Source organism: Euprymna scolopes, chromosome 37, assembly GCF_053919585.1.
Source record: "Euprymna scolopes isolate OS-2025 chromosome 37, ASM5391958v1, whole genome shotgun sequence".
Lineage (NCBI taxonomy): Eukaryota > Metazoa > Mollusca > Cephalopoda > Sepiida > Sepiolidae > Euprymna > Euprymna scolopes.
This window is the reverse complement of record NC_136518.1, coordinates 1771313-1799189: the sequence shown is the minus strand read 5'-3', so window position 1 is coordinate 1799189 and position 27877 is coordinate 1771313. Positions and strand designations below refer to the sequence as shown.

The following is a 27877-nucleotide window of genomic DNA, read 5'->3' as shown; positions in this document are numbered from 1 at the left end:
GTTTGTCCGAAGGGTGCTTCACCGTTGTCGCAGACTATTTGACCAAGATGGGCATCGACAGGTACTCACTCTCCCTGTAATCCAGACCTTGCTCCTTGTGACTTTTGGTTATTCCCTAAGCTCAAGGAAAACCTTGGAGGCTGTCGTTATGAGACAATCGAAGAGATGAAAGAGGCTGTGACTAAAATTATTGACACGCTCACCTAAGAGATCTTCCATTGAGCCTTCCAGAATTTGTTGGAGTGGTATAAAAAGTGAATTGCAACCAGAGGAGATTACTTCGAAGGAGACTAAATAAAAGTGCCTATATGCAAAAAGTCTAGAAACTTATTGGAAGCATCTCGTAGGTGTAGAAGTTAGGCTTACTGATCTACACGATCTGGGGGGGGCACCTGAATGTCTGTGTTAGGAAATGAACTTTATTTTTTACATTTTCACCCCAAACAAGGCAAATTGCCACTTTGGTGTAGGGGGCTACTATCAGGGGCAACAACTACTGGGGTACTATGTAGGGATTTGGGCAGCAAGATGTCGGTTCACGTTACACTTGAACTTCTGCACGTCAGTACTGTTGAGGAAGCAGGGACCTGGAATGGAATTCCAGAGTCTAGCGGTTCTGGGGAAGAAACTATTGGAGTAAAAAGATCTTCTACATCTAGAGATCTCTACAGTGTGGGGGTGGGATTTAGCAGCCTGTTGGGGTTGTCGAGGGTGCTCACGTCGTGGGGGCACAAGTGATTGCAGTTCGTCAGAGCATTCACCACTAAAATACTTGTAGAAAAGGCAGAGGGATGCAACATTTCGTCGATGGGACAGAGGCTGAAGCTTAGATGCCAGTTCAGGGCCTATCAGATTTGCGACTCTCTTTTGAACCTTGTCAAGGAGCGAGAGACTAGTAGCAGATGCACCAGCCCATATGTGGCAGCAATACTCCATACATGGGCGAATGGTTGCCTTATAGAGGTACAGGATACGTTCGGGTGTTAGTAGTTTTCTAGCACGGTAGAGAGAGCCCACCTTTCTTGCAGCGGCCCTGGCAATGCCTTCAATGTAATTGTTCCAATTCATGTTTCCTGTGAACGTTAGGCCAAGGAGTTTGAAAGATGGACTCTCAGATAAAGAGTCGTTGGCCATTGATATGGGTGGTAGAGAGGGTTTATACATGTACATGGGCGTTAGTATCGAAGGAAAAAAGTTTGGAAACTTATTGAAACAAGAAAGGACTATTTTTTTTCTGAGAAAGAAAAAAGTATTATAAACGTTTATTTTACTTGTGACTTTACTTGCTTTTTTTATGTTAGTAACTTAAGATTGAAACTTAGAAAGCCGTATTTATAAAGACACATTTTAAACGGTGAAGTTTTAAAGTTTACTATGGTATAATTGGTTAAATTACAGATGGACCAACAAAGAAACTAAGAAAGACAATTAAAAAACGAAGTATAATACAAACTACAAACGTTAAAAAAAAAACACAGAAAGACTAAAAAAGAACCCCACAACACTGGTGGCGAGGAATATTAAGGGACTTTTATTCGTGAAACTTAAAAAAAAAAAAAACGTGGGGAAAGCAACGGCGAAATTTCTCAAAACTTGAAAACTTCTAAAAACAGGTTTTATCGACGGATGTGAAAAAAATATGTAAGTCAGATTTTTTAGCTGAAGTGAAGAATACGATGATTTCATTTTATTCCGGCACTAAATTAATCAATCCCACTTAGTCAACTAAACCCAAACCCCTGCCCCATCGCTGGAATGTTGAATCTCAACCAAAAGTAAAAATAAAAAAATTAAAAGAATCGTTTTTGGCATCGGAAAAGAGGCGAAAATTTCCATGATTCCGATATCGATTCTGATAACACCAAATTTCTGATTTTTCTGATTCCCAATTCTGATTTCGATTAATCATCCAAACAGTACCAACCATACAAAACAATTAATAAAATAGCCAGGTTGGTGATAGGTAAAAAAAAAAATTACTTCGAGGATGAAATTATTGCCAACGTTACGTTAAAAAGAACAACAAAGAATGAAGACAATTTATTTGGCACAGACTGGATGCAACAGTTCAATTTTGAATATGAAGTTGAAAAAATCCCAAAAAGCACATAATTCGGAACGACATAAAAAAAATAATGAAGCTTCGGTGGAAACAGTTAAAAAAGTGAGCAGAAAATTAAAACATTACAAAAGAAGCCTCAAAAGGAAGTTATTTTGAAAAGCAAACAAGAGGTTAAATCTTTAAGGGACAGGACAACACAGACCCGCAAATAGAATTGACAAATACGAAGTTGGTCCGACCGTACCAGCATCTAACTTTTCAGTTTCCTTGTATGAACGTAAAAATACCAAATTAACTGAACTTGTGAAAAGGAATTTGATGTCATTCAGAAACTAACAGATGATATTACTAAGCATATGCAGACCTTACAAAAGGTCTTTTCTTCAGCCTTTCACACTCCTCTCACCCTCATTAACCCAACCCCGTCCCTCCAATATCCTCAACCCCGCCACAACCGTTAATTTCCCTGAAATAAAAGAAATGTCTCTGTTAGCCTGCTGTTGACTCAGAGTATTGCAAATGAAGAACTCTCTCTTCCCCCCCCACTGACCCTCTCTCTCTCTTTCTCTCTCTTTCTCCCTCTCCCTCTCTCCCTCTCTCTCTCTCTCCTTTCTCTCCGCTTTTGCAAACGACGAAACGATAGACTCTTTCGCCAACGTACGGGAATATCGAATAACAGGACCTGTTCAGGGCATTCTAAAACAAACTAAATAAGTAATTTTTCTGTGTTTTTTTTTTTCTTTTTTTATTTTGAAAGTTAAAAATATCAATTTGACCTGTATACTTGTGGATTTTTTATTTGATGTCATTCAGAAACTAACAGATGATATTACTAAGCATATGCAGACCTGGAGTACTGTTGCCATATCTGGGCAGGAGCTGGTCGATGTGCCCTATTGCGGACTATTATCTTCATCTTTCTTAATTGTTGTCTCACGACGTTTCGGCAAACTATTCCTCTGGCCTTCGTCAGGTGGTAACCATGACGGGACAGGAACTTCGAATCTCCTAACTGCATTCTCAGCAATTACTGCCATCCATAGTTGTTGTCTCACCACTTGACGGAGGTAGGAGAAATAGTTGGCCGAAACGCCGTGAACAACAATTAAGAAAGATGAGGATGATAGTCTGCAATATATAAATTAATTAATAATACTCGTCTCAATAATGCATTCTAATTAAATAAATAAACATTTGTTTAAATCTTTGCGTTGTCTGGCTTTTAAACGTATTATATATACGTATTTCAATTTGATTTTTATGTATATATATATATATATATATATATGCATATATATGTATGTATATATATACATACATTCATATATTATTATTATTAATATTATTATTATTATTATTATTATTATTATTATTATTAATAATAGTTTTTAACCAAAATTTTTATGTATCAAAATTCTGGTGATGTTATTTATACCAATAAAATCAAAGTCTGTATTAATTAAGTCAGTTAATTAAGCATCATGATTATCGGATTAATAATCGAATATGCTTTTTTCTTTAAAAATAAACGTAGCATGGAAAATGGAAAAGAATCAACAAATATATCGTAACATGTAAACAATAATTTATACGAAACTAAGGCAAATTGCGAACTAAAAGTTGGAAGATTTAGATTAAGATATGATGAGTAAATCAGCAAAGTAAATCAGCAAAATAAATCTGCAAAATAAATCAGCAAACTAAATCAGAAAAAAATAAATCAGCAAAATAAATCTGCAAAATAAATCTGCAAAATAAATCTGCAAAATAAATCTGCAAAATAAATCTGCAAAATAAATCAGCAAAATAAATCAGCAAAATAAATCAGCAAAGCAATTCAGCAAAATAAATCAGCAAAATAAATCTGCAACATAAATCAGCAAAATAAACCAGCAAAATAAATCAGCAAAATAATTCTGCAAAACAAATCTGCAAAATAAATCAGCAAAATAAAGCTGCACAATAAATCAGCAAAATACATCAGCAAAATACATCAGCAAAATACATCAGCAAAATAAATCTGCAAAATGAATCTGCAAAATAAATCAGCAAAATAAATTAGCAAAATAAATCTGCAAAATAAATCAGCAAAATAAATCAGCAAAATAAATCTGCAAAATAAATCAGCAAAATAAATCTGCAAAATAAATCAGCAAAATAAATCAGGAAAATAAATCTGCAAAATAAATCAGGAAAATAAATCTGCAAAATAAATCTGCAAAATAAATCAGCAAAATAAATCAGCAAAATAAATCAGAAAGGAAAAAATAATTATAAAAATTAAATAATACATTAAAATATTAAATTAATATAAAAACAGGAAATTCTGAATTATCGTCCAACATTAAAAAATACAAAAGTGGGATAATTACTCAAATTGAAGGTAAAAAAGAAGAAAACCGTGTGACATTCTGTGAGGGTGATCGATAAATTTTAGTTTAACACCAAATATTTCTTATTTTATTGTTACTATCAGCTGTAGATTTTGAAAATCAGATTAAAAAAAAAAGAGATACTTAATAGTAACGTTTTGGCATCGGAATATAAATAAAAAATTTTCGATACCGATACCACAAAAAGTTTCGGTTTTTCCGATTTCAATTTCGATTAATCGTCCCAACACTAATATATATATAGTACCAAAGGTTAGTAATTGCAATTAAGAATAGGAAATTAGATCAAATGTTTGTAACATGTCTTCTTCCTAAGATTAAGGGTGGTGGTGTTTGATCAACACTGCTGGGGAGCCATGATGTAATATACTGTTTGTTTTTAAATCCCCGAAACAGTGTTTCATGGTAAACAACTGATGATCCCTTGAAAAATAAATTATTGGTATTATAGTAAATTCGAGAGCGAGTTGATGCAGTGATTGCAGGCGATTAAATGACTTACTGACTAGATGGTTTTCTAACGAATGAAAAAAAAAATTTTTTTGTATAGTTTTAAAGGTTAAAAACTTCAAAGACTATATATATATATATATATAATAAATTCCACAGCCAAATAACGTCGCAGCCCACAAGAGCCATGACAGTCAAAGAACCGGAAGTCCAAGACTCGAGTTTCGCCCTCATTTGGGCTCATCAGTTAGACACATCCGAACTCAGGATTCGAAACCCGAGCCTCTTGCATGCAACGCAAGCACTCTACCAACTGAGCAAACGCCCTGCACAGAAGAATTTCAATTAACCAACACAGATCAAGCAAACCGCGCCGAAATCCGACTGTGAAATGAACCTACTTCGTCTCAGCAAGGGACGCGGTCATCCAACCAGCTAATAACCCCAAGCTGATGTCTCACAAGTAGGAGTTTTAACTCGAAAGGACGATGCCATCCAGCAATACTAACCAAGCGAGCAACTTATGATAGGATTATCATATATATATATATGAAAGAAAGAGAGAGAAAGAGAGAGACAGAGAGAGAGAAGACGGGGGGGGAACAGAGAAGGAAGACAGTTGTGTTTGCAAACTGTACAGGCACTCTTCAAACAAGAATGTCTAGTATTTGCCTTCACTTTACTCGTAGCTATTATAGGCTTATCAAATCGGTGAGGTATTTTTAGCGAACCATGCAGTATTTAAAAGAAAAAAAAAAGAAAAAAAGAAAAAAACAAGATGGGTTTCAGTACTTCCTCCACCCAGGGGCCTCTCCTCTCCTCTTCCAACTCGTCTATTTTTTTTTTCCTGTCAATACAAAGCACATTTCTCCTTTCGCACTCGACTCCCACACGCATTTTTCAAACCAGACTGACTTCTTCTTTGCCTTCCACAGAGAATCGAGCATTCCTGTAATGATCCGGTCCCGGTTGATTTTGTGGTGAGAGTTTAGTTATGTGCAGCTCAGCTCTAGTAGGTCCAACCTCCCAGGCGTTGTCTTCTCTCTTTAAGAAGGTGTTAGGTTATTGCTAATCGCCTGAGACGCACTCACAGAGGAATGCTGAAGTGGCTACCTAGGCACTTTTAGCTGGTCAGAGTGCCCCTCCTCTGAGGCGCTGACTTCTTAATCCCACTTTTTAACCACTCATCTAAATTCTTGCAGTTGGAGAAAAAAAATCTTCCTATTTTTTTCTTTTTTTTTGCGTTCTTTTTCGTCATTGCCTTTTTTCTTTGCCTTTTTTCTTCTTTGCCTTTTCCTCTTTGCCTTTTCCTTCTTTACCTTTTTTCTCTTTGCCTTTTTTCTCTTTGCCTTTTTTCGTCTTTGCCTTTTTCTCTTTTCCTTTTTTTCTTTGCCTATTTTTTCCTTGCCTTTTTCCTCTTTGCCTTTTTTTCCTTGCCTTTTTTTCCTTGCCTTTTTCCTCTTTGCCTTTTTCCTCTTTGTCTTTTTCTCTTTTCCTTTTTTTCTTTGCCTATTTTTTCCTTGCCTTTTTCCTCTTTGCCTTTTTTCCTTGCCTTTTTTTCCTTGCCTTTTTTCCTCTTTGCCTTTTTCCTCTTTGCCTTTTTTCTTCTTTGCCTTTTTTCTCTTTGCCTTTTTTCTCTTTGCCTTTTTTTTTCTTTGCCTTTTTTTCTTTGCCTTTTTTCTCTTTGCCTTTTTTCTTCTTTGCCTTTTTTCTTCTTTGCCTTTTTTTTCTTTGCCTTTTTTCTCTTTGCCTTTTTTTCTTTGCCTTTTTCCTCTTTGCTTTTTTTCTCTTTGCCTTTTTTCTCTTTGCCTTTTTCCTCTTTGCCTTTTTTCTCTTTGCCTTTTTTTCTTTGCATTTTTTCTTCTTTGCCTTTTTTTTCTTTGCCTTTTTTTCTTTGCCTTTTTCCTCTTTGCCTTTTTTCTCTTTGCCTTTTTTCTTTGCCTTTTTTCTTTGCATTTTTCCTCTTTGCCTTTTTTCCTCTTTGCCTTTTTTTCGCTTTGCCTTTTTTCCTCTTTGCCTTTTTTATTCTTTGCCTTTTTCGTCTTTGCCTTTTTTTCTTTGCCTTTTTTCTCTTTGCCTTTTTTCTTCTTTGCCTTTTTTCCTCTTTGCCTTTTTTTCGCTTTGCCTTTTTTCCTCTTTGCCTTTTTTATTCTTTGCCGTTTTTCTCTTTGCCTTTTTTCTTTGCATTTTTCCTCTTTGCCTTTTTTCCTCTTTGCCTTTTTTTCGCTTTGCTTTTTTTCCTCTTTGCCTTTTTTATTCTTTGCCTTTTTTTCTTTGCCTTTTTTCTCTTTGCCTTTTTTCTTCTTTGCCTTTTTCTCTTTGCCTTTTTTCCTCTTTGCTTTTTCTCTTTGCCTTTTTTTCGCTTTGCCTTTTTTTCCTTGCCTTTTTCCTCTTTGCCTTTTTTCTTCTTTACTTTTTTTCCTCTTTGCCTATTTTTCCTTGCCTTTTTCCTCTTTGCCTTTTTTTCCTTGCCTTTTTCCTCTTTGCCTTTTTCCTCTTTGTCTTTTTCTCTTTGCCTTTTTTCCTCTTTGGCTTTTTTCTCTTTGCCTTTTTTTCTCTTTGTTTTTTTTCCTTGTATTTTTGCTCATTGATTTTTTTCCTCTTTGCCTTTTTCCTCTTTGCCTTTTTTCTTCTTTGCCTTTTTTCTCTTTGCCTTTTTTCTCTTTGCCTTTTTTTCTTTGCCTTTTTTTCTTTGCCTTTTTTCTCTTTGCCTTTTTTCTTCTTTGCCTTTTTTCTCTTTGCCTTTTTTCCTCTTTGCCTTTTTCTCTTTGCCTTTTTTCCTCTTTGCCTTTTTTCTCTTTGCCTTTTTTTTCTTTGCCTTTTTTTCTTTGCCTTTTTTTCTTTGCCTTTTTTCTCTTTGCCTTTTTTCTTCTTTGCCTTTTTTCTTCTTTGCCTTTTTTTTCTTTGTCTTTTTTCTCCTTTGCCTTTTTTCCTCTTTGCCTTTTTCCTCTTTGCCTTTTTTCTCTTTGCCTTTTTCCTCTTTGCCTTTTTTCTTCTTTGTCTTTTTTCTTCTTTGCCTTTTTTCTTTGCCTTTTTTCTCTTTGCCTTTTTTTCTTTGTCTTTTTTCTCCTTTGCCTTTTTTCTTTGCCTTTTTCCTCTTTGCTTTTTTTCTCTTTGCCTTTTTTCCTTTGCATTTTTTCTTCTTTGCCTTTTTTTTTCTTTGCCTTTTTTCTTTGCATTTTTCTTCTTTGCCTTTTTTCTCTTTGCCTTTTTTTCTTTGCATTTTTCCTTTTTGCCTTTTTTCCTCTTTGCCTTTTTTCTCTTTGCCTTTTTTCTCTTTGCCTTTTTTCCTCTTTGCCTTTTTTCTCTTTGCCTTTTTCGTCTTTGCCTTTTTTTTTCTTTGCCTTTTTTCTCTTTGCCTTTTTTTTCCTTGCCTTTTTCCTCTTTGCCTTTTTTCCTCTTTACTTTTTTCCTCTTTGCCTATTTTTTCCTTGTCTTTTTCCTCTTTGCCTTTTTTTCCTTGCCTTTTTCCTCTTTGCCTTTTTCCTCTTTGTCTTTTTCTCTTTGCCTTTTTTCCTCTTTGGCTTTTTTCTCTTTGCCTTTTTTTTCTCTTTGTTTTTTTTTTCCTTGTATTTTTGCTCATTGATTTTTTTCCTCTTTGCCTTTTTCCTCTTTGCCTTTTTCTTCTTTGGCTTTTTTCTCTTTGCCTTTTTTCTTATTGCCTTTTTTTTCTTTGCCTTTTTTTCTTTGCCTTTTTTCTCTTTGCCTTTTTTTCTCTTTGTTTTTTTTTCCTTGTCTTTTTCCTCATTGCCTTTTTTCCTCTTTGCCTTTTTCCTCTTTGCCTTTTTTCTTCTTTGCCTTTTTTCTCTTTGCCTTTTTTCTCTTTGCCTTTTTTTCTTTGCCTTTTTTTCTTTGCCTTTTTTCTCTTTGCCTTTTTTCTTCTTTGCCTTTTTTCTCTTTGCCTTTTTTCCTCTTTGCCTTTTTTCTCTTTGCCTTTTTTCCTCTTTGCCTTTTTTCTCTTTGTCTTTTTTTTCTTTGCTTTTTTCGCTTTTCCTTTTTTCTTCTTTGCCTTTTTTTCTTTGCCTTTTTTCCTCTTTGCCTTTTTCTTCTTTGCCTTTTTTCTTCTTTGCCTTTTTTCTCTTTGCCTTTTTTCCTGTTTGCCTTTTTGCTTCTTTCCCTTTTTTCCTCTTTTCCCTTTTCTTCTTTGCCTTTTTCTTTTTTTGCTTAATTCTTCTAATTAATGTTTGCCTTCATCTTTTTCTTCGCCTTTTTTATTCTTCGCCTTCTTTGCCTCATTATTTATCTGCGCTTTCTTTCTCTTCCTCTTCGTCTTCTTCTTTACTTTCTGCTTCTTCATCATCATCATCATCATCATCATCATCATCAATTCTATTATGTGTCTATGATTGTTGTATGTTTTTCCTTAAGCGCAACTAACTTAATGTTATGCTATGTTAAATTTGTTGAACACGTTATCTCGGGATTTCTTCACTTCGGGCTACAACTTTATTGTCTTCAAATCCAATGACAACAAAGACTTGCAGTAAACCATCCTCATAAGTAATTAAATTTTGTTCATTCCTTTCTTCATTCATCAATCCTCTCATAATAGTTTTCATCGTTCAACTGGCAATCTATTCATGTCACTGGTATTTACCCTCGAGTCGTGAAAAGTCGTGACTCATTAGTAAAAAAAAATGTGTTCGTCGCTATCATTAAATGACGGCATTTTTGTATGATTGTTATTGTATCTGTTGAATCAAGGTCTAGCCACAGGCGGCGGACGCTCATCTGCACGTCTATGGAGTCCACATCTGCAATATCTGATACGCAAAGCGATAAAAAGTGCAATTAATACGTCTGATGGCATATGACGAGAAGCGGCTGGCAATTATTGTTGAAAGTAAATACTTAGACACGTGCACTGAAACCATTAGTCTGACTTCAGTTTATATACAAGCAATAAAAATCGAAATTAATATTCTTGATCGAAAAAAAATAATCATATATATATGTGTGTGTGTGTGTGTGTGTGTGTGTGTGTGTGTGTGTGTGTGTGTGTGTGTGTGTGTGTGTGTGTGATTAGTTTAAAAAAAAAAAGAAATCCAGCAGAGTGCTCAATTAAAAGGAAAATCCGAAAATAAGAGCGTATTTATATTTTGTATTTTGTGTACAGAAAGTTGTTTGCGTCAAATTGGTACCGTCGGTTTCAAGCCCGATAAGCTCTCGTGATGAGTATTGGCTGAAGAAAGCTTGATATGGATATCTTAAACGGTCCTAATTATCGGGCTTGAAATCGACGGTACCAATGAATTGTCTCGTCCAACATCTTTCTGTACACAAAATACAATATATATATATATATATATATATATATATATATATATATATATATATAGGGTGACCCAAAAAAACGGGCCCCAACTCTAATTAGGCCCCGTTTCTTAGTGTTTTGTCCGAATGAAATGAGACTTTGGTCATAACTAGTTTATTATATTCAAAACATCACATCAAAACACTAGGGTCTTTGGCTTTTTTTTCTCCGTTGACTGTAAAATGATCAGAAAAACAATTGAATGTCTTCTGTTTTTTTTGGGGGGGGGTCACCCTATATATATATATATATATATATATATATATATATATATATATATATATATATATATATTTGAAATTGGTATATTTAGGCAGTATTTTTTCTTTCAAGCAAATATTATTAACTGCAACGGAGACACTTTGCTTTATAAGTCTTTTTCTTTTTTTTTTTAATTTTCCGTATAATCTTTATGGACACCGTTAACAAAGTCCACGAACTTTCTGATTTTAATACTCGAATTTTAACCGACCTACATTTTTATCAACTCTATATATTTTAACTTATCGCCGTTTACTGAATATTTTAGTTTTCACTTTTAATTCTCATTTTCGCTCTTTCTGACTTTTACTTCAACACCTGGTGATGATTCGTGGACAAATCGAAAGCACTCGTGACAGCAACATTGCAACAACTATGGAACTTTTATTAATATTTTTGATTTTGATACAAAAAAGATTATACGTAAAATCAAAAAATTAAAAAAAAAAAAAGGAACCATAAAGCAAAGTGTCTCCGTTGCATTTAATAATATTTGCTTGAATATACTCTGCGTGTCAAATTATTAACCAGATAACATTTTTTACTAATTTCAGAAACTTACTGGTAGTTTCGTATCAAACGCAATGCTGAGCTGCACTAGGTGTATCAGAATATTTGTAGGAATTTTTGACACCCCTAACACGAAACTGCGAATAAAATATAAAAATCTCGTAATTTCTCTGTTAAAAGTGGGTTATTTATTTTCTTTATGGATTATACTTCCAAAATAAACTATTAAAGTTGTTTTAAAAGTAATAGAAATATTTAAAAAAAAAAAAAACCAATGAATTTTCCGAACTCAATATTTTTCAATTTTTAAACTTTAAAAATCTATCAAAATTTTTCTATTGATTCTATTTTTACGATATTTTCAGGGTCAATGTGAAATTTTATGTTCTTTCCAATAAACCGAATATAATATTTTAGACAAACGCTTTTTTTTAATTCACGTCCCCCCCCCCCATTTTCAAGTTTCTATTAAAAAATAAATAATTAATTTACTCACCGAAAAGTAAATAATTAATTTACTCACAAATTGAAGAGAAAAGGTCAATAAATAATATATTCAAATTTAAAACAAAAAATAAGTAGTGTTTTTTAGAATTTTACCTGTAAAGTTTGAAGTTTAAAACCTTTTTTTTTTTTACCACGTTATTTGTTTTGTTTTTTGTTTTTTTAATGGAACCTTGGTCCTTGCTCCTTTAATTGAAAAAAAAATTAGGGCTAGCATTACATTTTTCGAGGAGTTATAAGCTTGGAAAGACAGGGGGTCGAATAATTCACGCCTCCCATTTTCAAATGTCTATTAAAAAGTAAATAATTAATTTATGTACCAAAGTTTTATATATCACAAATTGAAGAGAAAAGGTCAATAAATAATATATTCAAATTTAAAACAAAAAAAAGAACTGTTTTTTAGAAATTTACCTGTAAAGTCCGAAGTTTAAAACCTTTTTTTAAAAAAAACACGTTATTTTTTTTATTTTATTATTCTTTTTAATGAAACCTTGGTCCTTGATCTTTTAATTGAAAAAAAATAGGGCTTGAATTACATTTTTCGAGGAGTTATAAACTTGGAAAGATGGGGTGGAATTATTCACTATTTTCACGAAATTTCTGACACACCTAGAGCTGCACGTACTGTGAAATTTTCGTACTGTTCTGCGCAATGTATGCAACTTGCCATCGTAATTGCTGAATCCACGGTATTTTAGGTGTGTCAAATTATTAACAAAGCAGTTTGTTTCGTCAATAAAATGGGTCGTTAAGGTGGTTTGAGTAGTTCTGAAAAGAGTACTATTACAGAACAGCTAGGAAAAGGTAAAACTACCCTGGAAATATCGAAAATGATAGGAAGGTACCATCAAACCGTGAAGAACCTTTTCAAGGATCCTACAAAGATACGTAAGAGAGCTGATAAAGGTAAATCTAGAGTTGCTTCATGCCGTTTTCTACTCCAAATTAAACGTGAAGTTGTTAAGAACCCTGGGCAGACAAGTCGAGAAGTCTTTGATCTAGCCGGATTGAAGAACGTCTTAAAAAATACTCGATGTCGCCTTCTGAAAGAAGAAGTCTGTTAAGCCTGTAACAAAGCCTCTATTAAAGCAACATCACATACAAAACCGATGGAAATGGGCAGAGAACAACATGAAAACAGATTTTTCCAAAGTTTTTTTCACGGATGAAGTGCGTGTCACTCTTGATCGCCTAGATGGCTGGAGCAAGGGATGGGTCCTAGATGGTCGATATCGTCATCAGCGTTTAAGACGTCAACAAGGTAATGGTGAGGTAATGATTTGGGTTGGGATTATCGGAGATATTTTAGTTGGTCCATGGAAAGTCCCAGAAGGCGTAAAAATGATGTCAAATGCTTACATAGCTTTTCTGAAGGAGCACTTTGGACCATGGTTGAAGAAGCAAAGGTTGACGTTCAGAAGAACCATTATTTTTATGCAAAATAACGCTCCCTCAGGTGCAGCAAACAAAAGCAAAGAGTATTTGCAACAACTGGGGTTCTCTGGGCTACGGAAGATGGAGCGGCCTGCGAATTTACCAGATTTTAACCCAATTGAGAACCTTTAGAGTATCATAAAGCGACGCCTCTATGCAAGTGGACGCCAATTTAAGAGCAAAGATGAGTTGTGGGATGCTCTCGAAGAGGTATCGCGACGAATGACTGTTGAAAAAATCACAAATTTGACTAATTCTGTGGACCAACGTCTTTTACAAGTCACAAGTCACTTATAAAAAAAAGAATCGCATATTCCCTACTAATTATGCCAACGTAGAAATTGTTATGTAGTTATTGTGTTCTACATTTTCCATAGTTCATTTAATGTTTGGTTGATTGGTTGGTTGGTTTTGTTTTACGCCTTCTCAACCCTTTTCGGGTTATTTAATGCCGAATCCAGTGATTTTGAAGAACACTTTTTTAAAAGAGTATATTTCTTTTTAAGTCGGTTTCTATTTAACCCATATTTGGGACCCTAACAGGTACTACCACTCCCGGTCAGAGTGGACCTGGGAGCAATGGCAATTAAAGGGTGGCTCCACACTCCCCAAAGCCCGTAAGCTGGGGCCTCACCATCGGATATAGTTTAAGGTCATATCCAGGACCTCATTTAATGTTTGAAAATTATTTCAATAAACAAGTTATGGGTATATTGTGTTTTTTTCTCAACCTCGTTAATAACTTGACACACTGAAATCAACAGATATTCCTATCTTTTGCCATAGTTTCACTAATATTACTTTAAATGCTTTTATTTTCTGACTGGAGTAGCTGAATAGTATTACAAGCACTTTGCCCCTGACCCACTTCTAGTTGTCTGATCTAGCTGAAATTTTGCATGTGCAATTATTTATATCTCTACGGGTTATGTGGCAAATTACAGCTCTGCACTAACTGTGGTTTCTGTTTTACAGGTGTTTGAACTGATTAAGGTGTGAAATGGAGCCTGTTGAATGTCGAGTATTTGAAAGGACGCACACCACAGAAGACTTTTGATGAAATGAAAGAAACTTATGGTGAATATGCCCCATCATATGACCTTGTAAAACGCTGGCATCGTGAATTAAAACATGGCCGGAAGTCTGTGGAAACAGCTCCCAGACCTGGTCGCCCCCCTTCTGCCATTGATGAGGCATCAGTCCGTCAAGTTGAGGCTGCCATTTTAGAAGATCGGCGGATTACTATTCGCCAAATAGCCCAAGATGTCAAGATTAGTACAGGGTCTGTGGAAACTATCATTCATGACCATTTGCATATGCATAAGGTGTCTGCCAGATGGATTGCCAGGTTGCTTACACCATTCCAGAAGCAATAACGCGTCGAGTGCTCGAGGATGAATTTGGAGATGTGCCAAGAAGATGAGTCGAAGTTTTTCAAAAGACTGATTACACAGGATGCAACCTGGTTCCATCACTATGATCCAGAGACCAAAGCCCAGTCAATGCAGTTGAAGCACTTGGACTCACCACCTCCAAAGAAGGCAAGGGTGCAGCCCTCCGCTGGCAAGGTCATGCTCACAGTCTTCTGGGACCAGGACGGAGTAATGATGACAGATTTCCTGGCAAAGACTACCACAATTACAGGAGCCTATTATGCTTCACTTTTGGGGAAATTAAGGGAAGCTATCAAAATCAAGAGGCAGGACAAGATCAGCAAAGGTGCCCTCCTCCTTCAGGACAACGCTCTGGTCCACAACTCGCATGTCGCCAGATCAGAAGCACGGGCGTGCTTATGAAATCCTACCCCATCCTCCCTACTCTCCTGTCCTTGCACTCTCTTACTTTCACCTCTTCCCAGCCATGAAGTTATTTTTGAAAAGAAAGGGTTTCCCAGATGATGCGGCCTTGATTTCTGACGTCACGTCATGGTTGGAGGACCAACCTGGGGTATTCTACAAAAACGATCTCCAGAGCTGCATCACACGATGGGAGAAATGCATAACTCTGGGTGGTTCCTATGTAGAGAAAGACTAATAACTGTGCCAAGTTTCGTTGCTCTACTGCTATGGGAAGTGGGTCAAGGGCATTACTTATTGCACGCCCCTCGTATATACATACATACATTATATATATATGTATATATATATATATATATATATATATTATATTATATTATAATATATAATATTATATATATTAATTAATATACATTAAGCGCTTTCACTTAATGCCATAGCCAGCAAATTCTAGCATTGTTACAAATATAATTTGCTGAATTCTTTCTGTCCTCTGATGAGAAGAATAGCAAAAATAGCTACAATAAACTTCAAGTAAGCCATGGATCTTACTTGGTAAAAAATAGTGAACAGAGATCAAATAAGCTCTATGGTTTGTAGTTTCAGTAAATACTTTGCAAGCAAAATCCGATTCTGCATTTTGCTAATTCCTACCTTTTCGAAACTTCGCAAATTTAGGACAATCCACGTAATTTGTGTTTCCCTTTTGAAAATTAAAGTGTTTTTAATATGTTTTATTAACTCTTTGTTCTTATAAGTTTTATATCCTATTTGGTTTTATTGAGCTTTTACATCTGGTTAGGATTACTTTATAAATATTAAGTCTTTAATGTTTATAATATATTTTAAGTTTTCTATTTTGGATTATCTTTGTAAACTTAATTGTAATTCTTATTTCATCTATATATCTATAAAAGTGAACGTGTCCGTGTGTCCGTGTGTCCGTGTGTCCGTGTGTGTGTGTGTGTGTGTGTGTGTGTGTGTGTGTGTGTGTGTGTGTGTGTGTGTGTGTGTGTGTGTGTGTGTGCATTTCCCTACGCAAGCACTCTGTCAATTTTTAGTCTACAGACTCGAAATTTGATATACAAGTACAGACTCGAAATTTGATATACAGGGTACTGAGATTTGGGAAAATCTATGTGATCGGTTTTCGGCCAGAAATTTGGCCGTTAAGGGGTCAACGTTCAACGATTTGACCTTTGAAAACTCTACCAAACTCCTCCAACAATGTTAGATCTAAACACTTGAAATTTTAGATATAGGTTCCTTGTACATGGATCTAACTTAATAACTTGATTTGAGCCCAAAACAATAAATATTAAGGGGTCATAATAGGGGTCAAAGTAAAAAAAGAAATGAACTTTTTTGTTTTTTGGGTTTTTTTTTTTTTTTGCTCAGCATACAACTCCAAACACCCGAGCAACGCCGGGCACCCATGCTATGTATATATATATATATATATATATATATATATATATATATATATATATATATATATATATATATATATATATATATATATATGTAACATCTGTTATAATATTACACTCAATCTGCTCTGTTCTAGGACAGTGGAGGAGAAATCCTTTTAGACGAGCGTAATTATAATTCTTGCTTCAATCTAAATTACCCTTTTTAAGGAGCTGGATAATGCTCACCACATTAAAAAAAAAAAACGACCCTTGTGGAAAGACAAGTAAATTACTGTCAAGGCCACATCTTGAATGCGATATTAAAATAAAAATTTAAAAAGAAAGCACGAGCTATTAAAACGCTCATTTCGCCCCCCCCCCTCCTCCGCGCACCCACGTAACCCTTTTATCGATATCAGTTACCGGGGGCCAGAAAGCAGATGCAAACTTCCATTTTTAGGGTCCAAAAAATACTTTCACCACAAAGTCATTCCAGATGTTCCTCTTTTTCCGTTTTTTATTTATTTATTTACTTACTTTTAGTTGATTGACGTGACCTAAAATACTCGTTTCTTACACGTTATTTATTTAAAAGCAAGCAGTGTATGTGGCGTTGTTCGGGATAGTTCAGTTCAACTATAACAACTGGAAATGATTGTGATAAAGAGGATAATATCGTGGATTGAATATTTAGGCATGCCACGTTCGAATCCTGTTAGTTCCGTTGCACCATCTTAACTTATGGATGTTGGCAACCTTTACGTGGTCCCTCCTGTAACATTAGAAAGAATTGAGTAAATCGAGATAGTAGAGAAAAACGGTTGTAGTGTGCTTATTTATATGCATTTACTTTGTTCGTTCTCTCTCTCTCTCTCTCTCTCTCTCTCTCTCTCTCTCTCTCTCTCTATCTATCTATCTATCTATCTATCTATCTAAGCCAAGTACGTTCAAGGATGGAATACTGCTGCCATATCTGGGCAGGAGCTGCTAAAAACAGCCTATCCTGCCTTGACAGAGTACAAAATAGACTTCGTGGCTTAGTGGGGGATGCCCTTTTCTCTTCCCTGCAACCTCTCTCCCACAGAAGAGACGTTGCGAGCCTATATTTGTTTTATCGTTATTTCCATGGCAGGTGCTCGTCTGAACTCCAATCTCTTGTCCCCCCCCCCTCGCCAATCTTTTACAAAAAACACCCGTCTAACTGAATCCACTGTCAAAAACTTTCTCCACTCTTTATCTATGCCTAAATAAAAACGTAGATTCCATGAACAAAGCTTCTTTCTTAGAACTGCACGCCTGTGGAACTCTGTTCCGTCTGCCTGCTTCCCTCCTGACTACAACTTGGATGTCTTCAAGTCCAACGTAAACAAATTCCTGATGAACCGCCCCCATAAGTAGACACTCTAAAATATCCACACTAACGTACTGTACTTACAATAACCCTTATCCCTGAGTGGCTTCCGGGCCTTGGTAAGTGGTGACCACCTTGTAAAAAAAAATTTCTTACTCTCTTGCTTTCTTAATCTCTTGCTCTCTCTTCTTCTCTTCTTCTCCTTTTCCCCCTCTCTCTCTCCCCCTCTCTCTATCTCTCTCACTCTCTTCCTCCACCTCTTGAGCGCTCCCTCTCTATCTCTCTCAGATTCTTAAGCAGTACCTCTTTTTACCTCTGTCCCTCTCTTTCCCTCTCGATTACGTTCTTTCCTCTTTCCCATTATCTTTCTTTCTCCTTCTCTCTCTTTCTCTCTCTTTCTTGTTCTCCTTTTCTTTTTCTTTCCATCTTTGTGTCTTTTCCTCTCTCTCATTGATAGAATATATTATTAATTATGAAGGACAGACCACTGATAAGGTTTTCTATTTGGTTGGTGCGAAAATAATGTCGTTTATATATATATATAATTGAACGTCAACAAACAACATTATTTTTGCACGACCCTAATATTTCAACTAATTATTTGGTGGAAAAATTTTCAAAAAAACTTTACTTGGAAAGATTTAAGGTCAAAAACAAAAAAGGCGGTTCTTCTTCTTCTTCTTCTTCTTCTTCTTCTTCTTCTTCTTCTTCTTCTTCTTTTGCCGCCTTGGACAATACGGCACAATTAGGTTGACACACCGGTTCTCGCCAGATCACCGAAGTTAAGCAACGATGACCCTGGCCAGTACCAGAGGGGTGACCATTTGCGATGTATGTACTGCGCTGAGCTGTAGAAATTTTCAGGTGGGTATCTGGTGGTGCGTTTAAGTCACTGGAGAAGATGAACTCCCGAATCAAGACGGAAAGCAACAGGAAACAACTGCTTTTATTTGTCTTTCCCAGATTACTCTGGCTCTACAATTTGGAGAGCTGTGGTTAAAACAGCAGGACCACTGCATGCATGCATATATAATCAGCTCTACTTTCTCTTTTTTTATTTTTGTTGCTTTTTTTTTACAAGGGAGTCACCACATTATCAAGGCCTGGAGGTAATTCGAGAATAAAAGCTAATGAGTGTAAGGTTGTCACTGACACAAGAACGTAGTGATCGTTTTTGATGAAAATTGGATAGAATTTGATTATTCAAGGAACGGTGCAACAAAAACTTGTTTACATTGGACTTGAAGACGATTATGTTGTAATCAGCTGGAAAACAGACTAGTGGAACAGAATTCCACAGGCGGGCAGTTCTCAGAAAAAAAAAACTTTATTCATAGAATTTGCGTTTAGATTTAGGCACGGATAGAGAGTGTGGGAATTTGTTGATAGTCATTGTAGCTATGTAACGTGGCCGTTACGTTAAAAACCGTCTTCATTACGGTTCAAACCTTTTTCGAACCCTCACGCCATTCGGCACCATCGGAAAGGAACAAACAAACAAAAATAAATAAAAATGATATGTAGTTTGTTTGAAGCATTGTATGTAAAAGAGATTTAGAAGGCTATCACAATGCGAGGAATGAGATATAGTCGGTATTGATGAGGAAAGGCGAAAACAAGTGGCAATTTACAAATCAATACGTATATACATATATGTCTATATGCACATATATTTATTCAATTGTATGAAGTACAAATGACTTACTTGCGCGATCTGTGACAATAGCCATTAGAATCAGGTGACCAGCCCTTCATGTGCTTTAAACTAACTTTACAACATAGCGTTAGCTACCTGTATTTTCTTTATTGCTCTCCATCAACCCAGGACTGTACTATAATCAATCATGTCTCTAACAGCATAGATGTAGCACTCTCCATTAACACTAGCGCCCAAATACATGTATTTGGTGATTTTAACGCCCACCACAGAAATTGGCTGCTGGAAAACTGCTTCTGTGGTACCAGTTTACAAAAACTCTGGCGAAAGAACTGACCCATTAAATTATCGCCCAATTAGCCTTCTCCCTCTTTTCGCCAAAATATTTGAGTCCTTACTTAATCAAGTTCTAGTCCACCACCTTACAGCTGCTAAACTTCTGTCAGACCACCTTTGTTATTTCTGATATTCATAAATAACTTACCTGATAAAATTGTCTCTGAGATGAGTATATTTGCTGACGACACCACGCTCTATAGCAGGCACGTTGGGAAAACTAATGAGCACATATCTAAGGTAATGGCCGAAACCCTAGAGGAAGATCTTTAGTTTGTAGTGGAATGGGGTCAAAAATGGAGGGTAACGTTCAACGCTGCCAAGACAAAGCTAGTTTCCTTTAATAATTACATGAAACCTTACCAACCCCCAATAACTATGGCTACAGATATTTTTACCTGAGATCACCGATGATAACTTTGTAACGGGTAACATGAGTTGGAATAGATACATTGAGATCATTACTAAGGCTGCTGCAAAGAAGGTAGGCTCTCTCTATCGTGCTAGAAAGATATTTACGTCTGAAGTATCCTGTACCTCTACAAAGCCACCATTCGCCCATGTATGGAGTACTGCTGTCACATTTGGGCTGGTGCATCTGCTACTAGTCCCTCACTCCTGGAAAGGGTTCAAAAGAGAGTCGCCAACCTAATAGGTCCTGAACTGTCGTCTAAACTTCAGCCTCTGTCCCACCAACGAAATGTTGAATCCCTCTACCTGTTCTACAAGTACTGTTTTAAAATTATTTTAATGATGAATGCTCTGACGAACTACAAGCACTTGTACCCCCTCAACGAAAATATTGTCGACAAACCCGACAAGCAGCAAAGTCCCACCCCTACACAGTTGAGATCCCTAAATGTAAGAAAGCCTTTTACTCTAATAGTTTCTTCCCCAGAATGGCAGGACTTTGGAATTCTCTTCCGGTTTCCTGCTTCCCCAACTGACATGCAGAAGTTCAAGTGTAATGTGAACAGACATCTTGCTGCTAAACTCCCTACATAGTACCCCTGGAACTTAGGTCCCTGATAGTAACCCCCTACATCAAAGTGGCAATATGCCTTGTTTGAAGTGAAAATGTAATTTAAAAATATATATATTTCGGGAAAAAAAATTCCCCTCTTCAAATGGTGTTTGTAATGGATCTATTCAAAGCATACTGGATGGAAGAGTGAGAAAATGAATTAAATGACTGTGTGGAGCATCACAGCAAATGTAAGGAGAGAGTGTATATGTTGTGGGTGATTAACATTGTTGTTGTTGTTGTTGTTTTTGTTTTTTTTGTTTTTTTTTTTGTTTTTTTGTTGTTGTTTTTTTTTGTTGTTTTTTTTTGTTTTTTTTTTATCTTAATTCCGACGCAGCTTTTCCGCCTGTCTTAGTAAAGGCATTTATTATCATTACTTTCTAAACAATGTTTCTTGTTTTTTCTTTTTGTTTCGTCTGCCATAAAATTAACAAAACTCCGCCGTCTAGGCACAAGCTTAAAAGTCTCTCGATGCCACGTGTTCATCTCACCTGGAAATTTCCTTTCTGCTCGACTACACGCCGACCGTAGACAGAGATTTCTCGCCCATCTTTTTCAACCGCACTTTTCTTCTCCCTAGCACGTGGTGTCCTTTTTTCTTTGGCTTATCACGAAAGCTCGCACACACTTCCAAATTTGCATATGTGCTTGTTTCGGCTACTGCTGCTAATACCCTCTGCTGATATTTTCTATTTTTTTTTTTTTTTTAATTACATTTTCACCCCAAACAAGGCACATTGCCACTTTGGCGTAGGAGGCTAGTATCAGGGGCAACAACTACTCGGGCACTATGTAGGGATTTGGGCAGCAAGATGTCTGTTCACGTTGCACGTCACTACAGTTGGGGAAGCATGGATCTGGAATGGAATTCCAAAGTCTAGTGGTTCTGGGGAAGAAACTACTGGAGTAGAAAGATCTTTTACATCTAGGGATCTCTACAGTGTGGGGGTGTTTTGTGAAAGTTTGGCAGAGATTGAGCACTTTCGAAATAAATACTGATAGAAGTTTACTCAGCTCATAATATAATTTTAAAATGACAAGTTATCAGTAGAAAGGGATGACTGTCATCGTTGGTCGCGATGAACGGCCAAGTAACTAAGTGCATGTGAACTAACCCTTTTTGGGAATGTGACGCATTGTTGAAGAACAAAAAAAAAACGTACCTAGAAGGCTAATCTCGGATCAAAGGATTAAGAGTTAATACATTTAATATTTTTTTAGGGTCAAACGATTGTGGTTGATTGCCAGGTCGTATACACCCGTACCACTGGGATGTGAGACATGTCGGATTTGCTTTTTAACAGCGTTTTATTGTCAGATATGCGTTGGGCCAACTGAGTGTATCTACCACGGGCGGATGGTTGAAACAAGAAGCATATATACATTACAATAGAAATCACACTCAAGATGAGAACAGTAGTCCGAAGAATCCAAATAATACTTCTTTTTATAAACCACTAGCAGGATGACTCGACGTTGCCCTGGATTAAATAATGATCAACGAATGTTTCACACTCAATGAAATTGATTGATTGCCTGCTCTAATTAGGGACACAACGCAGTGCATCGGGAAAAAGCTTCACATGCCTCTCCGCAGGGGGGGGGCAATGTGACGCATTGTTGAAGAACAAAAAAAAAACGTACCTAGAAGGCTAATCTCGGATCAAAGGATTAAGAGTTAATACATTTAATATTTTTTTAGGGTCAAACGATTGTGGTTGATTGCCAGGTCGTATACACCCGTACCACTGGGATGTGAGACATGTCGGATTTGCTTTTTAACAGCGTTTTATTGTCAGATATGCGTTGGGCCAACTGAGTGTATCTACCACGGGCGGATGGTTGAAACAAGAAGCATATATACATTACAATAGAAATCACACTCAAGATGAGAACAGTAGTCCGAAGAATCCAAATAATACTTCTTTTTATAAACCACTAGCAGGATGACTCGACGTTGCCCTGGATTAAATAATGATCAACGAATGTTTCACACTCAATGAAATTGATTGATTGCCTGCTCTAATTAGGGACACAACGCAGTGCATCGGGAAAAAGCTTCACATGCCTCTCCGCAGGGGGGGGCAAGAGATTGGAGTTCAGACGAGCACCTGCCATGGAAATAACGATAAAACAAAGATAGGCTTGCAACGTCTCTTCTGTGGGAGAGAGGTTGCAGGGAAGAGAAAAGGGAATCCCCCACTAAGCCACGAAGTCTATTTTGTACTCTGTCAAGGCAGGATATGCTGTTTTTAGCAGCTCCTGCCTAGATATGGCAGCAGTATTCCATCCTTGGACGTACTTGGCTCAGTATTTTCGTAAAATTTCTATACCCCATTTCACAGTCATAAAATGTTTCAATCATAATCATTTGTTTTCCTAGTTTTGCATATGAATTACAAAATATCTGATATTTCGTTTTAAAGCCACCTGCCTTGATGAAGGGGAGACTAAAACCTTGCTAATATGATTTTGAATGACCTAAAATAACAGCAATGGAGACTTGATTCCAAACTTGCATTATATATATTTTTTTTAATTTACTCTATCTTATACTTTTTCATATTTATATAAGATACATATCTATGATAAATACTTCTCATATGTTATATCTCCTCTCTTTTGAAAATATGGTACGAGTATGAATATTTATCAAATAATCCTCATACACTGTGAAATTATCTTTATGTATGAAAACCAAAGAGGGGAGATATAACATATGAGAAATATTTATCATTGATATAGATATAAATATCAAACAGAATAATATAAAGAAATTTAAAATAATGGAAGTCTGGAATCAAGTCTCCCCTTGTTGTTATTTCGGATCATTTGAAATCATATTAGCAAGTTTTAGTCTCCCCTCTATCAAGGCCAGAGGTTTAGGTGGAAATTTTCAGAGGATTAAATAATTTCAAGGGGAATGGATACAAGTTGATTAAAATCAACATTGTGACGCTGTGACGTTCAGATCTATTTTTATCGTTATTTCCATGGCAGGTGCTCGTCTGAACTCCAATCTCTGGTCCCCCCTCACCAATCTTTCACGAAAAACACCCGTCTAGCTGAATTCACTGTGAAAAATTTCCCCAACTCTGTATCTGTGCCTAAATCAAAACGCGGATTCCATCAACAAGGCTTCTTTCTTAGAACTGTACGCCTGTGGAACTCTGTTCCATCTGCCTGCTTCCCTCCGGACTACAACTTGGATGTCTTCAAATCCAATGTTAACAAATTCCTAATGAACCGCCCCCTTAATTAAACACTTCATCAAATCTCCACACTTGCAATAACCTTTATCCTTGAGTGGCTTTCGGGCCTTGATAAGTGGTGATCACTGTGTAAAAAAAAAAAAAAGATCCGCAAAACTGAAATATTGGGGCGCTGGTGTCAAACATTTTGGTGGCAAGTGTCTGTCGTCATTGCTGCTCTAGTTTGTCAAGAGATAAAACATATATAAATCGTTTCAAGTGATTTAGCTGTTTGACTTGACGCATGCGTAAACATTGTACTATTATGAAAAGGGCTAGACCTCAGTAAGTAAGAAAGCAAACTAGATAAGTTGAAAATGATATTTGGAAAAGGTTAGAATCGAACCCAGTAAAAAAAGTTTTAAAAAAAGAATACACATATTGAAATCCTAGGAATGCAGAAAGATTGTCATTGTTCTTGCAAATAACTAAATATTATTTATGTCAGAGAAAGATATTTAATTTAGGAATGTAGTCGATTGTTCATTCTTTTAGAAATAACTTGATATTAAATATGTCAGTTAAAAGAATGGGCAATACGAGTTTAGAAATAATGATTAATAAATAGGTTAGATATTGGACGATTCAAATTGGGAATTCTTTGTTTGCTAAAAGTGTGTTTGGACATACATAGGTAAAATCTATGTGAATAAATTTCACGTGATGAAGCAGTCTTTGGCGTCATAAAGAAAGGAGATTTCCAATATATTGAACCAGGGTTTGAAGTTAGAGAGAGTCACAGGGGCAGTGTCACAGGAGAGACAGAGCCAGAGAGAGCTTGAGTCGGCTACACTGGGAGTTGACGCCCTCTTGGAGGCGAGAGGGTGAGGAAGATAGGACACTGTAATTGAAAGGCTTGAATCCCTGACCATTATTATCATCATCCAGCTGGATGAATAAAGAATCATCTATATTTGTAAACTGTTTGTCTTCGTCGTCGTTATTACAACTGAAAGGTAAATGTGTTTTTGTCTTATCATCTTGTAACGAATTCTGTATACCTCCCTCAAAGTATTATGTGTCCCCACCATCATCATAAGGAAGTATCTCTCCTCTGTCTGTGTTAACAAGAACCGTCGCATAAATGTCTCAGCTCCGTATTAATAATATGATAAAAGAATTATCATCACAGTCGTCATGATGTAAACAGTACGTAAATATCATCATCATCTTCTGTATTATGTGAACCCCCGATATGAACCCCCGACCACTCCTACATACCAGTACGAGCAACCGGACTTATGAAAAGGAATTTCAAAAACTACCTGTCCAACATACCCGGTAAACCAAGTGCAAGATGAATACAAACACTTGCACTTAAAAGGAACGATTAGAATCTTTAAAAGATCTTTCAGTTGGAGTGACTAAAATAGTGGATGAACGTCTGGCATCCGGTAGAATACCCCAGCCCCATTAAAGAACAAACAAAACGATTAGAAAATTAAAACACGATAAATAGCGCTGGAAATTTATTTTAATAGTCCAAAACAATATATTTTGCTTTAACTGTTTCAGAAATCCCAGGTTCGTTCAGTTGGACATGTCGTACGTATGTCACGTTAGAAAATTAAATCACTTCCACACTACTAGACACAGACTGAGAGAAACTGCTTGACATAGGCTAGCAGGAAAGGATACCAGACACAGAAGTCGACATTTGCTACGATTCCCTGTTCTTACTGCAATAGAAATTTTCAAGCAAAGATGGGGCTTATCAGCCATATCCGCACTCACCGATGATGACCTTATACCCACCTTTCCCTATAGAATGATCAGATGATCCTCGTCGTTCCGACGCAAGAACAACACATATGTCAAATGAGCGCGTTCCAAAGCAGCTCCTGTATGACGAACTTTCGAGTATAATAAGACGCGTAGGCGGCCAGAAGAAACGTTTCAAATACAACCTAAAGGTGTCTCTCAAAGCCTTCGGCATGTATACCGAATGATGGGAAGTGCTAGCAAAGAACACATGTGAGTGTTGTGGTTTTATCAAAAGAGGAACCATGGAAGCAGAGACAAATCGCTTAGATGAGAAGAGGAGGAAGCGCACACTGCGCAAGTCAATTCAACCTCTCTCCCATCGACGAAATGTTGCATCCCTCTGCCTGTTCTACAAGTATTTTAATCGTGAATGCTCCGACGAATTACAAGCACTTGTATTCCCTCGACGTGACTACCCCCGACAAACTCAACAAGCAACTAAATCCCACCCCTTCACAACAGAGATCCCTACATGTAAGAAAGCCTTTTACTCCAATAGTTTCTTCCCCAGAACTGCTAGACTTTGGAACTCCCTTCCAGTATTCTGCTTTCCCTGACATGCAGAAGTTCAAGTGCAATGTGAATAAACGTCTTGCTACTCATCTCCCTTCATAAGGCCTCTGCAACTTATGTCCCCGATAGTAGCCTCCTACTTCAAAGTGACACTGTGCCTTGTTTGGGGGGAAAATTGATTTAAAAAAATAAATAAATAAAATAAAAAACGAGAGTTACTGACTATAGGTGCACCACCTGGACAGTACTTTCAAGCCCGCATTGGCCTACGGATCCACTGAACCCAATCAACTATAAACCATGATGTCCGTGGTCTTATGGCCTGGGTATTTATGAGAAGGATTAGAGGGAGGAAAGGATGCCATAGAGGCCACAACCAAGAATACATGAAATGAATAACGTTGGAAGTGTGTAGATTCTGACTCCATATAAAGACAGACGAATATTGAAGGTTGAGAACCGATTTTATTTACTACCAACAACTTGTATTAGGAGAGGCAAAGTGTTCGTAGGATGGAATGTGATTTAACAAAGGAGATGAATGTTCGTAAAATGTTTGTAGGTATGTATGAATTGACAAGGAAATAAATGTTCGTAAACTGTTTGTAGGTATGTATGAATTGACAAGGAATGAATGTTCGTAAAACGTAACTTATCTTTTAGACGATGGAGAGGGTCAGGGTAAGCCGGTCATCCTGCTGTCGGTGATGCGTGTCCTAACTTGTAACTGGAAAGCGAGGGTCTTTCATCAGCTCTAGCAGCCCGGCATCTTCGTCGACTTTCTCCTCCTCTCCTCCTGGTTCCCTAAAAACCCTCGTTTTATAGTGGCAAACTGGCTCCCAGCGATGTGATATTTGAGGTGTTTATTTTAGGCGCGGAGCTCTGCCATTAGTCGATAATTATTTTGTGGTTATCTTATTTTTTTTTTTTTTCTTCCCAAGCGAAAGCGACGCGTGGAGCCATATGCAAAAGACGATTTTTCATTTTGACTATCATGGTGGGTGCGTTAACATCCGGTTCGCTGCTAATTCTCATCATGTTCCCACAGTCTTCATCAACAACGATTGACGAGCATCATCATGTTTTGTCGCTAAAAACAATGTTGGGCTGAGTGTCAAGTGACGAATCCTTGACTGGTACTACCCTGTCTCCCTGCAGCCGAAGCCGCGAGGAGACACATCCCATCATAAAAGGTTTATAATGGGGTAGTTATTTAAATGCTGCCCACCTCAGCATTATTTGGCACAAGGCCGGAAAGTGGGAACCCCGCAGGCTCCCCTAAAGAAGGGGCACCTGTTGGGCTGAGTGTCAAGTGACGAATCCTTGACGTGTACTACCCTGTCTCCATGCAGCCGAAGCCGCTAGGAGACACATCCCATCAGCATGGAAGACTAATGGGGTTTATAATGGGGTAGATATTTATTTGCTGCCCACCTCAGCAAAATGTGGCACAAGGCCGGAAAGTGGGAACCCCGCAGGCTCCCCTAAAGGAGGGGCACTCCTGCAATTTTAAAAATTGCCTGAGTAACCCCGTCGGCATTCCCCGGTCGGGGCGCCTCAGGCAGCAAGCAATAAACTTGCCCCACCGGAAAGCCCGGTGGCAAGGCCTGGGAGGGTGGACCTCCTAGGTATTACCCAGGCGGTGTACCTCAGTCCAACAGGTGCTGAGCCGGTTCCCGGCCCCTCACCTGTTGGGCTGAGTGTCAAGTGACGAATCCTTGACATGTACTACCCTGTCTCCATGCAGCCGAAGCCGCTAGGAGAAATGGGGTATGATCCCGTACAGTCGGGAGATTCTATTTATAAACGATGCTGTTAGGAACTGACGAATCAAATTAATTC

General features: G+C 37.1%; 2 protein-coding genes across 2 annotated transcripts in view; both read right to left on the bottom strand.

Annotated features, from left to right (window-relative positions):
- The window catches only part of LOC145261034 (uncharacterized), a 303129-nt gene that overhangs the window by 139646 nt on the left and 135606 nt on the right, over positions 1 to 27877 (bottom strand). The gene's annotated exons all lie outside the window — the stretch shown is intronic.
- Positions 4388 to 25480, bottom strand: LOC145260997 (uncharacterized). Its single transcript, XM_080119126.1, has 2 exons — positions 25439 to 25480; positions 4388 to 7334 (listed from the first exon to the last, which is right to left on the bottom strand). Exons 1-2 carry the CDS (start codon positions 25478 to 25480, stop codon positions 6090 to 6092), a joined length of 1287 nt encoding a protein of 428 aa, XP_079975252.1. The 3' UTR covers positions 4388 to 6089.